General features: G+C 41.3%; 1 protein-coding gene across 4 annotated transcripts in view; it reads right to left on the reverse strand.

Moving 5' to 3' along the window:
* JAKMIP2 (janus kinase and microtubule interacting protein 2) overlaps window positions 1-14,076 on the reverse strand; it is a 178,685-nt gene that overhangs the window by 54,396 nt on the left and 110,213 nt on the right. For all 4 annotated transcript variants that reach the window (XM_045493077.1, XM_045493068.1, XM_045493059.1 and 1 more), the window contains exons 3-5: window positions 6,903-7,400; window positions 2,860-3,069; window positions 912-1,010 (exon numbers count right to left, since the gene is read on the reverse strand). In XM_045493077.1, the coding sequence (XP_045349033.1) occupies window positions 912-1,010; window positions 2,860-3,069; window positions 6,903-7,400 (807 nt within the window). The remainder of the gene's footprint in view (window positions 1-911; window positions 1,011-2,859; window positions 3,070-6,902; window positions 7,401-14,076) is intronic.

Raw genomic sequence — 14,076 nt, forward strand, 5'->3', positions numbered from 1 at the left:
TGTCCAAAAATTATTTAAGAATTCCTATTCTTAATAAGACAGTACAAAAGAAAATTTTACAAAAGACAAAGGGCAACTTGCACAAGGATATCCAGAAGGCCAAAAGATATGTGAAAAGTTATTCAACCTCAGTATTAAGGAAAGTAAAAGTTAAAATCCTACAATACAAATTATCGCTCACACTCACCAAAGTGACTAATATGATCAATTATCAGTGCATGTTGGAAAAGATGTGGAGAACCCGTAACTCTCATACATCGTTGGTGGGAATGTAATTGCTATAACATGTGTGCAAAACTGGCAATACGTACTGAATCTGGCCACATGCATACTCTATGATCCAGTAATTCTGTTCCTTGGGAAGTTCTCACCAGAAATGAACATGTTTTCTCACCAAAGACATGCACCATTAACATTAAAACTGTCAAGAAACGACATAAATGTCCATTAACAATAGAAGAGTAAATATACTGTGGTGTATTATTGGAAAAATAGAATAAGAAAACGAATGAATTATACGTGCAATGCAATGAATGACTTTCACAAATGTAATGCTGGGCAGAAAAGCCAGACACAGAAGAGTAATTATTGTATGGTGCCATTTATAAAACATTTTAAAACCGGTGGACCTTTAGAGCGATAGAATTCAGTAGAGCGATCGATTATCTCTAGAAGGATGGTGACTAGAAGCAGTCACAAGAAAGGGACGATCTGAGCTGCTGGTAATCCATGTCCTCATCTGGGTGGTAGTTATATGGGTGTGTCACTTTGGGTGCATTTATTAAGCTGTGCCTTTATCATTTCTGCATTTTTCTTTATTATGTTATACTTCTACAACATCATATATACTTTTTTAAACAAAATGCTTAACTAACTAATTAACCAACTAACTAATTCTGATCAGAACTCACCAGTTCATTTCGTTCATCTCCAAGCAAGGTATTCCTGTCTTCTAATTTTCTTATGGTGGCATTCAATTCAGCTATTCTCTTTTGATTTCTTCTCAAATCCTACACATGAAAATTGAAATGGGTATTTCTTCAATAACATTTTTCTTTTCTCTTTTTTTTTTCAATAACACTTTTCACAAGGTTTTGGAGTTCCACTCATAAATAATTAAGAGGCTTGATATCTTTCATCTGGCTTATGAGGTGAGACTAAAATGTTCTCTATTCAGAGAAGAGTAAATATTTACCCTCTTCTAACCCTCAACATTCACTGCATGGATTGAAGACCAAGACTGGTTGAAATTGCAAGTGAATTCCATGTGGCAGATACTCTCTGGAGCCCTGACTCCTGGCAGGGGGAGTAGTAGATGGTTGGATGAACTTATCAGATCTGTGGGCTATGAGGCCAGGGTCATGTCATAATTACATGAGGTTCAAGAAGCATCTCTTAAGTCATGGCTGCACATTGCTTCCCACAGCTAAGACAGATGTCCTATTACACTTAGCCAAAGAGTAGAAGGTAGGGCTGGGCTTTAAAAATTCCTATGTATTCCTGGTGAAAAAGGCCAGTGTGAGAAGGCTGGTACATTGCCTTCACATATAAAAGGCAGCAGATTATAAGACAGCCTTTGCTAGTACATTTTGCCCAGAACACCTGGCTTCTCCACTGGCATCATTGCTGTGGATCACTTTACACATGGCATCATGGATTAAGTCTATGCTCCAGAGTCCACAGGACCATTAGAGACTTGCAATTCCATTATCATCTTATATTTTGAGAGTGTTGTACTGTTGGTAAAGCAGTTTCCCACACATTATATCTCCAGATTCATAGAATCCTAGAGGATTCAGCAGATCAGGGAAGATTCAGAGAGGTCATACTCATCCAAGGGCTTGTGGCTACTGCCAGTAGATCCATAATTAATATGCATTAAATGCTGACTATGAGCCAGACACTATGCTCAACATTTTACATACCATTTCTTTTAGACTCTGACCAGCCTTACAGAGTAGCACTATGGCCTCTCTTTTACGAATGAGGAAATTCTGAGCAGTAAAATAATTTGCCTAAGGTCATCTGGTATGTGGTAGATCCAGAATTTGAACTAAAGGGTCTGACTCTAGAGCCCATTCTCTGGACAGTTTTGCTGCACTGCAGGTAAATGTCAGTGATAGAACTAAAACTTACGTCTGCTAAATCCTGGTTCCGCCACCTACTGGGATATATATATCCTGAATACCAATTCATAAATTATTCATTACTTGGTTCTAAGTACTACTTTGGAACCTCTCTCTGTTCCTAAATAATCCATTTTCATCTTTTTAGCAGCTAAATAATTTGAAAGGTATAACTTATGAAAGTCAACTATATACAAGCTGATTTCTACGGCTGCAGTTCTGAAAATAATTTCTCATATAAAATGATGAAAATCCAGGGTAATAAGCGGCAAGTTCAATCAGAATAGAAGCTTTCAGATGATGATTTAAGTGGTTTAGTCTTTTATACAGTTATACATTTTGACCCCTGCAGATGACAACCATCTTTGCCAATTTCCAACCCAATGTTCACACAAGGGAAAATTACCAGTCTTGGCAAGAGGCAAAGTAGTTTCATCTAATTTATGGCACTTACAACAGGCTGAAGTTTGGACAGGTATCCCGTGGCTAAAAAAATTCTATGAAAGATTTAAAAAGACCGGTAATTCTCTCCTGATCCGCTAATGTGGTGCCGACCACTTTGTTGTCTATGAGTTTAGAAAACCCTGTTCCCAAGATACTAGCTGGTTTTATAGTAGGAGGGAGAATTGATTGCCTTGCAGTAAACAGGAAAAAAGCTTAAGTGGAAAGTAAAACTTGGGAGCTAAATAAAAGATGACTCCTGAGTTCTTCACTTCAGCTTGGAAAGACTTACAGGACTGCCGCAGTGCTCAGAGCCGTCTCCTGCTCTTCCTGGAATCTCTCGTTTCGGACTGTTCATGTTGCACTCGGCCTCCTTGACCAGAAAGAGCTGTTCATCCAAAGCCTCCTTCTGCAGCTGCAGTTTCTGTACATAGCCGGTTTGGGTCTCCAGTTCCTTTTCCAGGGAAAAGATGATCCTGTCCTTGGCTTTAATCTCATCCATCTGAATTAAACGACACCCAGGACATTTTATTTAACAATGCTGTAAAAAAAAATGCATTTTTACAATGGTATGAGTTTAACTTCTTTCTGCTGATACGGAAAAAAATCACAACTGTGACAAGTACATTGAATTTATGAATACGACAAGGCAGTACCGTACAGTGAAAGGCTCTCTTAGGCTAATTAGGTGCCAAGGAGAACAACCTTTTCTCTCTGGTATATCCTGTGTAGATGCTTTAATTCAATATATTGTTTGAAATGGTCCAGGTTGGTTGGAGTTAGAAAAGAAAGGTTGACCTTAAAATGAGTCATTTGTTTTACTAAATACAGATACTCAATACTCCACTACAGTATTTCCCAGGACAATCGTTGATATCCCCTCCTGTTTAGAGGAATAGCCTTTGAGTTCACCTTAAACAGCAGCAGCCGCTATGAATTGGCCATTTTTTACTGAAGAAGCTTCAGCTTTTGCAGGAGCCTAGTCATTTCCTAAGGTCAATAGGTTTGCATTCAGGTGGTGAATTTGCAGCGAATTCAGGAGAGGATTTGGAACATGGTTCATGTTATGTGGCTCTTTCCATTCTTTTCCATATGTCAAAGCAAATAGCTCTTAGCAAGCATTTTACCATTACTGTCAAAACCATGGTTGGGACAGCAGGAATGGAAAACACCTGGTAATATGAGCCACTGTTGCCCCTCCTACACCTGTGGGATATAATTATTGATCCCAACACTCACTTCTGTTAAGCCTGGGCTTGATCTCAGAATTACGTGCCAACTGAAGGCCATAAATATTCAATATCAATTGATCAGAGTTTCATTGGACTGAAAAATTTTTGCCACTCCTGGTGAGGACTAGTTAAGTTAATGTCTGTAAACAATTTTTGAGGGGAGCACAGCCATCGGGTGAAACCTTTCTTCTCATTTCATTATATTTCATGAGAATATTCAAAATGGGGATAGGATAGAGACATTTAATAAAATTGTATTATACTTTCTCATTTATAATAGATGACTTTGTACAAATCTTTCTTTACTGTGAGAAATTGTTAAATAGTCCCATTTTTCCATATATAAGTATCTGTGAGCTGTTGCCTCCCAGTCACTCGATTACATTTTAGATCAATTTTGGAAGGACGCTGGGCTAAACTCTGCATGGCCCTATGATATCATCTGATAACTTTGTGAGTATTCAAACGCTGTCCTGCTAATTTGGGAACGAAAGCACTGCCTTTATTTTTCTATCTCCTTGTAGAAATTTGAATCCTGTGTTATTCTTAACTGAATGGTACATTCATTTGTTAGACCTGTCATCGATGATGTCATTTACAATTTACCATAGTTCCACACCTGCATGCTCCTAGCTGGTTCGGATGTACCCTACCTAAATGAACGTACTGGAAATGATTCCATTACTGCCAATATAATCATCTTCATCATCACCATCATCATAACTAAAATTTACTAATTTTTACTACATTCAAGGCACTATACTCAAAGCTTTATATACCTTATCACCTTTTATGACAATTCTATTATGTAAGTTCTTTTATCACCACTTGACAGATGACAACTGAGCACCCAAAGGGTTAAAAACTTTGCCATAGGCCTATGGCTCCTAAGTGGTGAAGCCCAATTTTAAATTCAGTCTTCTGACTCCAGAGCTCATTCTAATAGGCACTATGCAATATTGACCCCAACATCATACTTCCAGCATTTTCCAAAGTAGTTTTCCAGTAGTAACTGGATATTCAAAGTAGAATGTCCAGTAATTAGTGCCGATGAGTCTCTACTGCTTAGTGGTTGTAAGCATGGGCTTTGGTTTCAGAATACTGAAAATCCTTCCGCAGTTCTAGTTCTTAGATGGGGAGGGGTACATACCAGAATTCCCTGGGGAAATTTTCTAAACAGAACGGCTCCCATTTCCCTCCTTTCCAGTTCCAAAAATGGAGCTGGGTGTAGGGGTAGTGACAAGACAAGAAAAAGAAAAAACTGAAGACAAGTGCATCTGTACTACTGAAAAAGTTTCCCATGATTCTCTGTTTGCACCCAGTTTTTTAACCACTCCTCAGGTAGCTTAGATTTTACACTCTTACTAAGAGAGACTGTGTGTCTACTTTAGTAGTATGCTGGTAAAAGCAAGTCACAGAAAGAAACTACAGACCAACAGGTGGATATACTCAGAGAGTTTATATCCAAAACCATCAACAAACACAAATATTTGATGTACAACACCCTTTTCATCTACCCACCTGCTAACTCCAGAGTTCACAGTGCTGGTTCTTTCTTCATCAGCCGTTGTCATTTCAAAAACCAAAGGCAGGGCAGAGACCAATATTTCTGCACTGTGTTTGGTCTTTATTGTCAACCAGGGCAATAGAATGAATTGCAGATAAAGAATTTGGAAAGTGTGGAAAAGGCAACAACTTACAGTCACACCATATTGCAGTACAAAGAAAATTACACATTTATCTTTTTACAATGTTCTATGATAACCACTTTTACCTAAAATTGAAATCCTAGAGATATAATCCAAGGAATATAATTGGGTTCTTAAAAAAATAATTGCTTAGAACCAGCAGACACAGAAAGTGTAGATTTCCTAAGAAAATATTATTGTTATTATTTTTAAAGATCTTATTTTTGAGTGATCTCTACCCCCAACATGGGGTATAAGTCACAACACTGAGATCAAGAGTCGCATGCTCTACTGACTGAGCCTGCCAGGTTCCTAGAAAATACTACTTTTAGAGAAGCATCAAGTGCATTCTAATAGGTGAGGGTTAATTTGATAAGATATAACTAAGGCTAAACATTCAGAGTATAAATGCATGTAAATGTGTCTTCTAAAACAATTGAATGTGGTCAACCTAGGCTTTCACATAATACTTTGTTGTTATTTTATGTATAGTGAGAGACCAACGTGGCTTTTGGTGATACGTATTAAAAAGAAAGATCTGGGGGCGCCTGGGTGGCGCAGTCGGTTAAGTGTCCGACTTCAGCTCAGATCATGATCTCACGGTTCATGGGTATGAGCCCCTCACTGGGCTCTCGGCTGTCAGCACAGAGCCTGCTTCAGATCCTCTGTCCCCCTCTCTCTGCCCCTCCCCTGCTCACTCTCTCTCTCAAAAATAAATAAACATTTAAAAAAAGAGAAAAAAGATCTAACTCTGTAGGCTTTGAAATAAGTCTTAGAAATTGGCAATAGCAAATAAACTACTTAGGAATGACATCCACTTTAAAAATTATAAGGGCTCCGGCTTAGAATGGCCCTTATTTATTTTGGGAAAGAAGATCTATTTTAAAAATGACTAGGGATCTTATAGTTCTATTTCTTGCTTTCAGACACAGTCCCTGGAAAGAACACAGGTGAATCATTCAGGAAGCTCTCAGTGGCTGCCATTTTCAGATGGCACAGAAACTTAAAAAGCCATAGAAACTTTCCCTACCCCTTTAAAAACCCAGTAACATTTTATAAATGGAACGCCCACAAAACATGTCGATTTTAGGAGAGTTCATAAGTTAGAATATTTTTATAGACATTCGAGAAAACAGGAATCATTGAACAGACACTCTCCATACATGTGCGGCTGGAAGAATCCAGTTTTTAGGAGAAAGGTGATTCCAGTGTCTTTTACATTTTACAGTTCCAATTTTGGCCTGGGCCTATCTGTTTATCTACCTACCTGCCTACCTATGGACCCATCTTGTGTTTTGGGTAGAGCACTCGACAAGGGGTGGGCACTCATGAGAGACACCTGGAAAAGCGCACCCGCGGCGCTCTGACACCTGCCAAGACAATGTGCTCCCGACGCACTGCACTGGGTTACTAACCAGCCTCCGAATATCCCGCTCTGACTCCCACTTGATCTTCGAGATGGCTTCCTGGTGGGACTGATGCTCGCTCCTTAGGTCCCCAGCCTTTATTTTATCCGCTTGGATCATATTGCTGAGAGCCTCGTCCACCTGCTTCTTGGCAGTTTTCAGGTCCGCAATTTCCTGCAGGAGCTTAAGGCGCTCCGCGTCAAACAGTTTCCGGGCCTCCTCCCGGGCCTCGATGGTGAGCGCTGTCCGTACTTTGTCGCTGCTGCCGTCCCGGAGAGCACACAGGGCCGACTTGAGCCTCTGGATCTCCCCATCCCGCAGCTTCACTGTCCTTGACATTTCTTGCTCGTGCTGCTTGATGAGATTCTCCCGCACGGCCTGCAACTCCTTCATCTTCTCCTCGTGGAGCTTGGCTTTGAGTTCCGTCACCAGGACCGTGTGCTTGCGCTGCTCCAGCTCACGGATCCTCTTTGCTTCTTGAGTCTTCTCTCTCTCAAGCTTAGACACCTGAAGGCAGAGAGGTCAAAGGATGAAACGGGAGGAGCCTTCAAGGAAAGCATCTCTAGCTCGGGCCCTCTGGGCTCCTAACCCCTCATCGCTTCCTCCCAGCCGCGGTGTCCTCTGAGGGAAGGGAACTGAAGGGCCCAAAGGGGGAAATAACAGCGCAGGTTGAGGAGGAAATACCTGGGGATGCTGTATTACTTTGTGCGGCAGTATCTGATGTTCCTCGGCCTTACTGTTCCATGTGTGGTCTGCACACAGCCAGCACAGGCATCGCCCAGAAGCTTGTCAGAGATGCGTGATCTGGGGCTCCTCCTTCCCAGACCTCTAATCAGGACGTGCATTTTAACAAGTCCCCAGGTGACCGCATGCACATTAAAATTAGGACACGGAGCTATAATGGTTTTCACCTTGGTGGGGAGGAGTTCAAAACAGACCACCTGCACACCTTTTCAGGCTACACATTTCCGGCCAGGTGCAAGCTGATTAAATGTGGGCATCTTAGGACTGTTCAATATTACGATCAGATTCGTAAAATGGTGCCCAAAGTGATATTACAAAACATTTCCCCCCTTTTCCCCCTTCCTTTTTGTCTGAGGCACTGGGGGAGGTAAAAAATAAAGACAGTTGATACATTCTGAACATCATGTTTCCTTCTGTGACAACTTAGTTCTACCCCCAGACATTATACATACACACACACACCAGCCAAAAACAGTGCAGATCACTGGGCTGTCTCTGCCAAAGGGGTCTGGTGTCCGGAACTTTCTGCATGGTCCACAGATGTCCCTTTGTGCCCTTCTCTACCTCCACTCTTCTCCCTCTCCTGCTCCCCCAACAACCAACCTGCCAAGCAGTTTAATAACTATTCCTTCCAGCCTTTAGAGCTTTCAGGTACTTTGGATGAACAAAATCTTCCGTGTTTTGTTACATTTGTCACGATAACATAGGTCTTCTTGTAGATTAGCCATGGCGCTACCTTAATCTGGTGTGTGAGTCTGGCTCTGATTCAGTAGATCAGGGTGGGGGCCTGGCATTTGTAGCCTGAAAAAGCCTCTTAGCAAATGTTCCTTATTTTTGTCCTCCCCCTGAACCCCACATCTCTGCTGCCTATCTTTGTCTCTCTGCCTCTGCCGTGTACCCAAAGAATCTCTCTCCTCTCTGTCTCTGTCTCTTTCTCTCTCTCTCTCACACACACACAATAAACTAGAAAAAGGGAAGAATTAGGCAACCCCTGGAGTAATATCTGGTTGAGTGGAATTGGGTCTCTGCCATTTGTAAAATTGGAAGTTTTCGTGAAATAATTGTGAAGAGTCTCTCCAGCTGAAAAATGTTAAGATTCAAACTCCTCATTCAGACTACTGTAATTATAATACAAGAGTGTGAGATTTTACTTACCTTAACAGTTTACCTACCTTTGGCTAGAGCAGGATTTTCTAAGTCCACATGGCAATTTATGAATATTTTATTTTAAAGGCACAGCAGTTATTCCCACGTTGGTTATTCTAAAAGAACTCAGGGCACAAGGAGACTTGGCAAAATAAACAGCCAGGCATCCTTAAATGGCTGTCTTTTGATCTTGCTTCCAACTCAGGCCAAGGTCCCCTCCTGGATGTGTTTTTATTAAATATGCTCTAGAGCTGTGCTATCCAGTCTGGGGACTACTAGCCACACCAAGCGCTTGAAATGCCCCAGGTCAGAATTGAGACTTGCTCTAAGTGAAAATACACACCGGATTTTGAAGTCTTAGTGTAAGACAAAGAATGTAGAAGTCTCAGTAATTGTTTTTATATAGATTAGATGTTGAAATAGTATTTTGGATAAATTGGGTTACATAAAGTATCTTATTAAAACGAGGGGCGCCTGGGTGGCTCAGTCGGTTAAGTGACCGACTTGTGATTTTGGCTCAGGTCACGATCTCGAGGTTCGTGAGATGGAGTCCGGTGTCTGGCTCTGCACTGGCAGCACAAAACCTGCTTGGAATTCTCTCTCTCTCTCTCTCTCTCTCTCTCTGCCCCTCCCATGCATGTGTGCATGCGTGCTCTGTGTCTCTGTCTCAAAATAAATATTAAAAAAAAAAACAATGATTCCTTTTATGTTTTATAATTGTGGCTACAAGAAATTTAAAAATTATATACATGGCTTGCATTTGTGGATCCCATTATATTTCTCCTGGACAGCTTTGGTCTAGGGCTCTTGGTGTGCTGAATGAATGAACCTGGCTTTCCCCACGCTGCTGGTGACACTTCTCTTAGTAAAGCCCAAGTCTGACGTGATCTATGTACTTGCTCAAAAATCACCCAGGGCTCCTTTATGTTGTAGAATGGAAACCCTACACCTCAGCTTTGCCTTTCAGGCTCTCAGAATATTTGGCTGGGGTGCCTGGGTGGCTCAGTCAGTTGAGCAGCTGACTTCTGCTCAGGTCACGATCTCATGGTTTGTGAGTTCCAGCCCCACATGGGGCTTTTTGCTGACAGCTCAGTGTCTGGAGCCTGCTCGGATTCTGTCTCCCTCTCTCTGCCCCTCCCCCACTCGCGCTCCGACTCTCCCTCTCAAAAGATGAATAAACATTAAGAAAAAGTGAAAAAAAAGATTCGGCTGGACTTCCAGCTCCCATTTCTGCTTCCTGCTGTACCTCTCCTCACCTGTCCCATACTGCAGGCACAATTAAGGGGGATTATGCTCTTTCCTGCACATGCCCTGAATCTCTGTACCCATGTGCCTATGGTTTTCTCTTCCTGACCTGCCCTTCCCTCAGCTCTCTTGGGGATCCTATCATCACTCGTGGCCAGCTAGATGTCACCTTCTCCAGTCATACCACCCCGACTGCCCAGAACAAACCTCATTTCTCCTGCTTATGTCTTTTCAGTGCACTTGGCTAATACCCCCTTACTGCTCCTTTCTGCATTTTTCTTTATACTATGGGTATCGTTTTTTGCATGCTTATCTGTCTTCACCACCTCTTCTCCTGCTCCTACTCCAGACTGCAAACTGCTCGAAAGCTGCCAACAAGCCTTGTTCATCTTTGTCTACCCAGTGGTTGCCAGCACAACACATAATAAAGAGCCTGAGAGTGTGTGTGCAATTAAAGAATGTATGCCAGTATGTTTCCCTGGCTAGCCCTCTAACCAGAGGCAAGAATAATACATCCTGTCATATGGTTTAGAGAACACAGACTTGTAGGGTTTCTTGGAGCAACCGCTCATCCATCACTTCCCTGCATAAAACAATCAAAGAAACAAATAAACAAAAGACCATCACATATAAGAATGCCTGTCTTCTGCTTGATAATTCTCTCAGTGCTTCAATAAGGACAACCTAAACCTTACTCCCCATTTTTCTAGAATAAACTCAAGTGACTAGACTATGGGTAGATAAACCACAGCCCATGAGACAAATAATCTCTTGCCTCTATTTTTGTGAATAAAGTTTTACTGGAACACAGTCATGCTCTTGCCACAATGGAGTTCAGCGGTCTCAGAGAGACTGGTCTGCAAAGCCAAAAATCTGTACTATTTTGCCCTCTACAGAAAAAGCTTCCTGATTTCTCTTCTAATAATGCAGTTTTTGTGAAAAAAGAGGGCTTATTTTTCATTGATTTAGAAACTGTGATAATTTACCCTGCACTTGAAGTTAACTTTACTTCAAGTGATAAGAAATTAGTTACCTTCAATTTCAGCAGGTTGTACTTATGTTAGGCCTTTGGAACATCTTGACTATAAAGGCTGGCAGGTAGCAACTTACTTAACGGAAATTTTAGCAGTTCTTTTGAGAACAATAAATAACTAGTAAAAAGGGACAAAGGATAAGTAATTCTGGGTTTGCATTTTTATTTAACAATCTGCTATATCTAAGGAAGTTGCTTTATCCCTCTGAGGATCTTTGGTTATGCTTACAACTTACCCATAACAGGATTATTTTGTGGGTTAAATTAGATAATGCTTGGGAAAGTACCTTGAACTGTAAAGTACTATGAAAAGGAGGGTAATATTACTGACTATAAGAGGAGATATCCAGGACCTAAAATTATTTATGTCAAACTCTCTGCAGGGGTCTTAGATTATTTCACATTGTGATTCTGTCATTTCCCTCAAATTATAAACACTGATCCTTTGTGTGTAGATTGGAGATGAATAAAAAAGAAAAAAAATGAAAATATAGGTATACAGAAAATATATTCCAACCTGAAGAAAAAAACAAACACTGGCCTTCTTGTCCATCACTTAAAGGAATCCATAGAACTCAAAGAAAATTCAAAGGCATTGATTGATTACATTTGACATTTTTCATGTCTGCTTATTTGGTTGCCATAGAAACTGGCATTTTTGCAGAATTTCTAGGTATGACTTGTTTTTCTAAGCTTGGGAGAAGTGTGTGACTATGAAGGAGACACAAAGGATGTGATTGACATTTGGGAGGGAAAAAAAAGCCAATTAAAATTTTTGTAGTAAAATAATTTTCTGAAAATTATTTGCAGCTCAGATTGTACTGGTAAGAAAATGGACTTTGCCATCTTAATGTAAATGGTACCCAAAAAGAGAAAAGACTACTCCTGAGTAACAATGAAAAATATAAAGATAATACTTGAAGTAGAAAAAAAAAATACTTGGAAGAAGAAAGAATCCATTTTGATAAGTGGAAATATTTCAGACAAAAATTTCCACTGTATCACATGATAGCATTTATTGGAGGTTTACTGTGAGTTTGGCACCTTCCCAAAGGCTTTACACACACCACCATGTTTACCCTCAGCAGCTCTGTGATGTAGGTAACGTCTGTGTCACCTGAATGTCAGATGAGAAGCGTGAGGACTGGTCTCTGTACAAACAGAGTGTGAAGAAGACTGTGGAGAGACCAGTGTGGGCCAGGAGGCGGGTCTGGGTCAGGTCCTGGACCTGCCTGCTCACTTTGAAACCTCCAGCAAGCTCTTTACCAACCCCAGCCTCAGTTTTCTCATAAGTAAACTGGGATTGGGGGCCTCATTCTCATATGGTTGTGAGGGCTGACTTAGATAATGTTTCAAAAGTCCTTTGCAAAGGCTGAAACACCTGGGAGATTAATAATTATCAATAGTTAAATAGTACAGTGTTAATTTTGACAGATATTGTACATATTAATACTATTATATCATGCAATGCTATATTAATACCATAATATCATGCAATGCTATATTAATACCAACAACATAAATATAAAAACCCATATTATCAGGATAAGACTAACATTACTATTATATTAAGACTGTAATAACCATTTTCCTAACAGATACAGATGTTCAAAGGTAAAACTGGGCCTCCTAGGGATGTCTTGAGTTCCCTAGTATTAGCAGCATCTACTCTTAACTTGGAAGAAACTCAGATTATGTGTGTGCAGGAGTGGGGGGTGGGGTGAGACAGGACAAGGGGCTGAGCAGTGAGCAGGGCTCTGAAAGATACAGAGGTTTTATGGAAGAGAACAAATCCCTAGGAAAATGTAATCTTACTGAGAAGAGCTGACACTGTGACAGAAGGAAGAACATTTATGACTATCCCACAATGGTCTCGCATTGTATCTTCCGTTCTAGTCCGGCCTTTGAAAAATGCCAGTGTAAATTCTGCCAAGATAAAGATGGTGATGTTTGAGCTTTGACGTGACCTTAGAAATCTAGGTTTAAAAATTGGATGGCCTTGTCCAAGATAAGGAAGTTGAGAGGTTATCAAGGCAAGACAAGCTAATGTTAAGCTTTGGTGTGGATTATCTGCCCTGGATGTTCCAGGAGATCGAAACTCACAGTAAGCAGGCAGGGGGTCTCCCAGGCACTAAGTACCACTCAGTCAGGAGATGAGAAGGAGGGAAAAGCTCCCACTATCACAAGGTTGCTTATAAGGGCAATTTTATACGACTGGGAAGGTACAAAGGCTTCTATTGTTGCATTTCTTACTTTTAGACATTTAACACTTCCTGAAAACAAAACAAAAAGTGCATAAGGCAAGAAATACTGCCTCCCAAATTGGGGCCTTGAATGTGGAGGCTCCCTAGCAGTCACCTGAGGACAAAGATTGGCTGATTTTCTGGGAGTCCTGGAGGCAACAAGATATTCAGTATTACCCAGGTCATCTGGGAATTCCCATTTTGGCTCCTTCCTCCACTTGCTGTGTCATTGGGAGCACATCAGTTAAATGAGTTAAGAACTCATTTTCTTTTTCAGAGAAATTGGAATAGTAATTACACCTTGCCCTCCTCCCAGGCTCGCTGGGAGGTCTGAAAGTGTTCTGCAGTCTGAGGGCTGTTCCAGTTGTGCAAACCCCTGTCTGGAGCTGACTCCTCCAGACCCTGCAAACCAGGCCTGCTGCTTTGCTGCCTCCAGCGTAGAGCCCTGTTCTCTGCTACCTGGGCCTCCAAGCCCTCTGTCACTGTGCCCTCAGGGTTCACTGGAGCTGTAGGCTGCCTCTGAGGAAAAGTAGGAAGCCCTAGGGAATTGGTGAGTGGATTTCACATCTCACAGCAATCCCCTGTGAGCTCACACCCTGGGCAGTGGATCATGGCCTCACGTTGTCCACAGGAGAGACAAACAGAGGAAAACACCGAAGCCTAATGGCTCAGAGGGCTGGTCCAAAAAAGAGACAGACCTGGATGGAAATCCTTTCTCTGCTCAAGCCTCAGGCTTTCTACCTAAATAAATAAATTTATGCCAGGGGGTTGT

The sequence above is a fragment of the Leopardus geoffroyi genome, chromosome A1 (assembly GCF_018350155.1).
Source record: "Leopardus geoffroyi isolate Oge1 chromosome A1, O.geoffroyi_Oge1_pat1.0, whole genome shotgun sequence".
NCBI lineage: Eukaryota > Metazoa > Chordata > Mammalia > Carnivora > Felidae > Leopardus > Leopardus geoffroyi.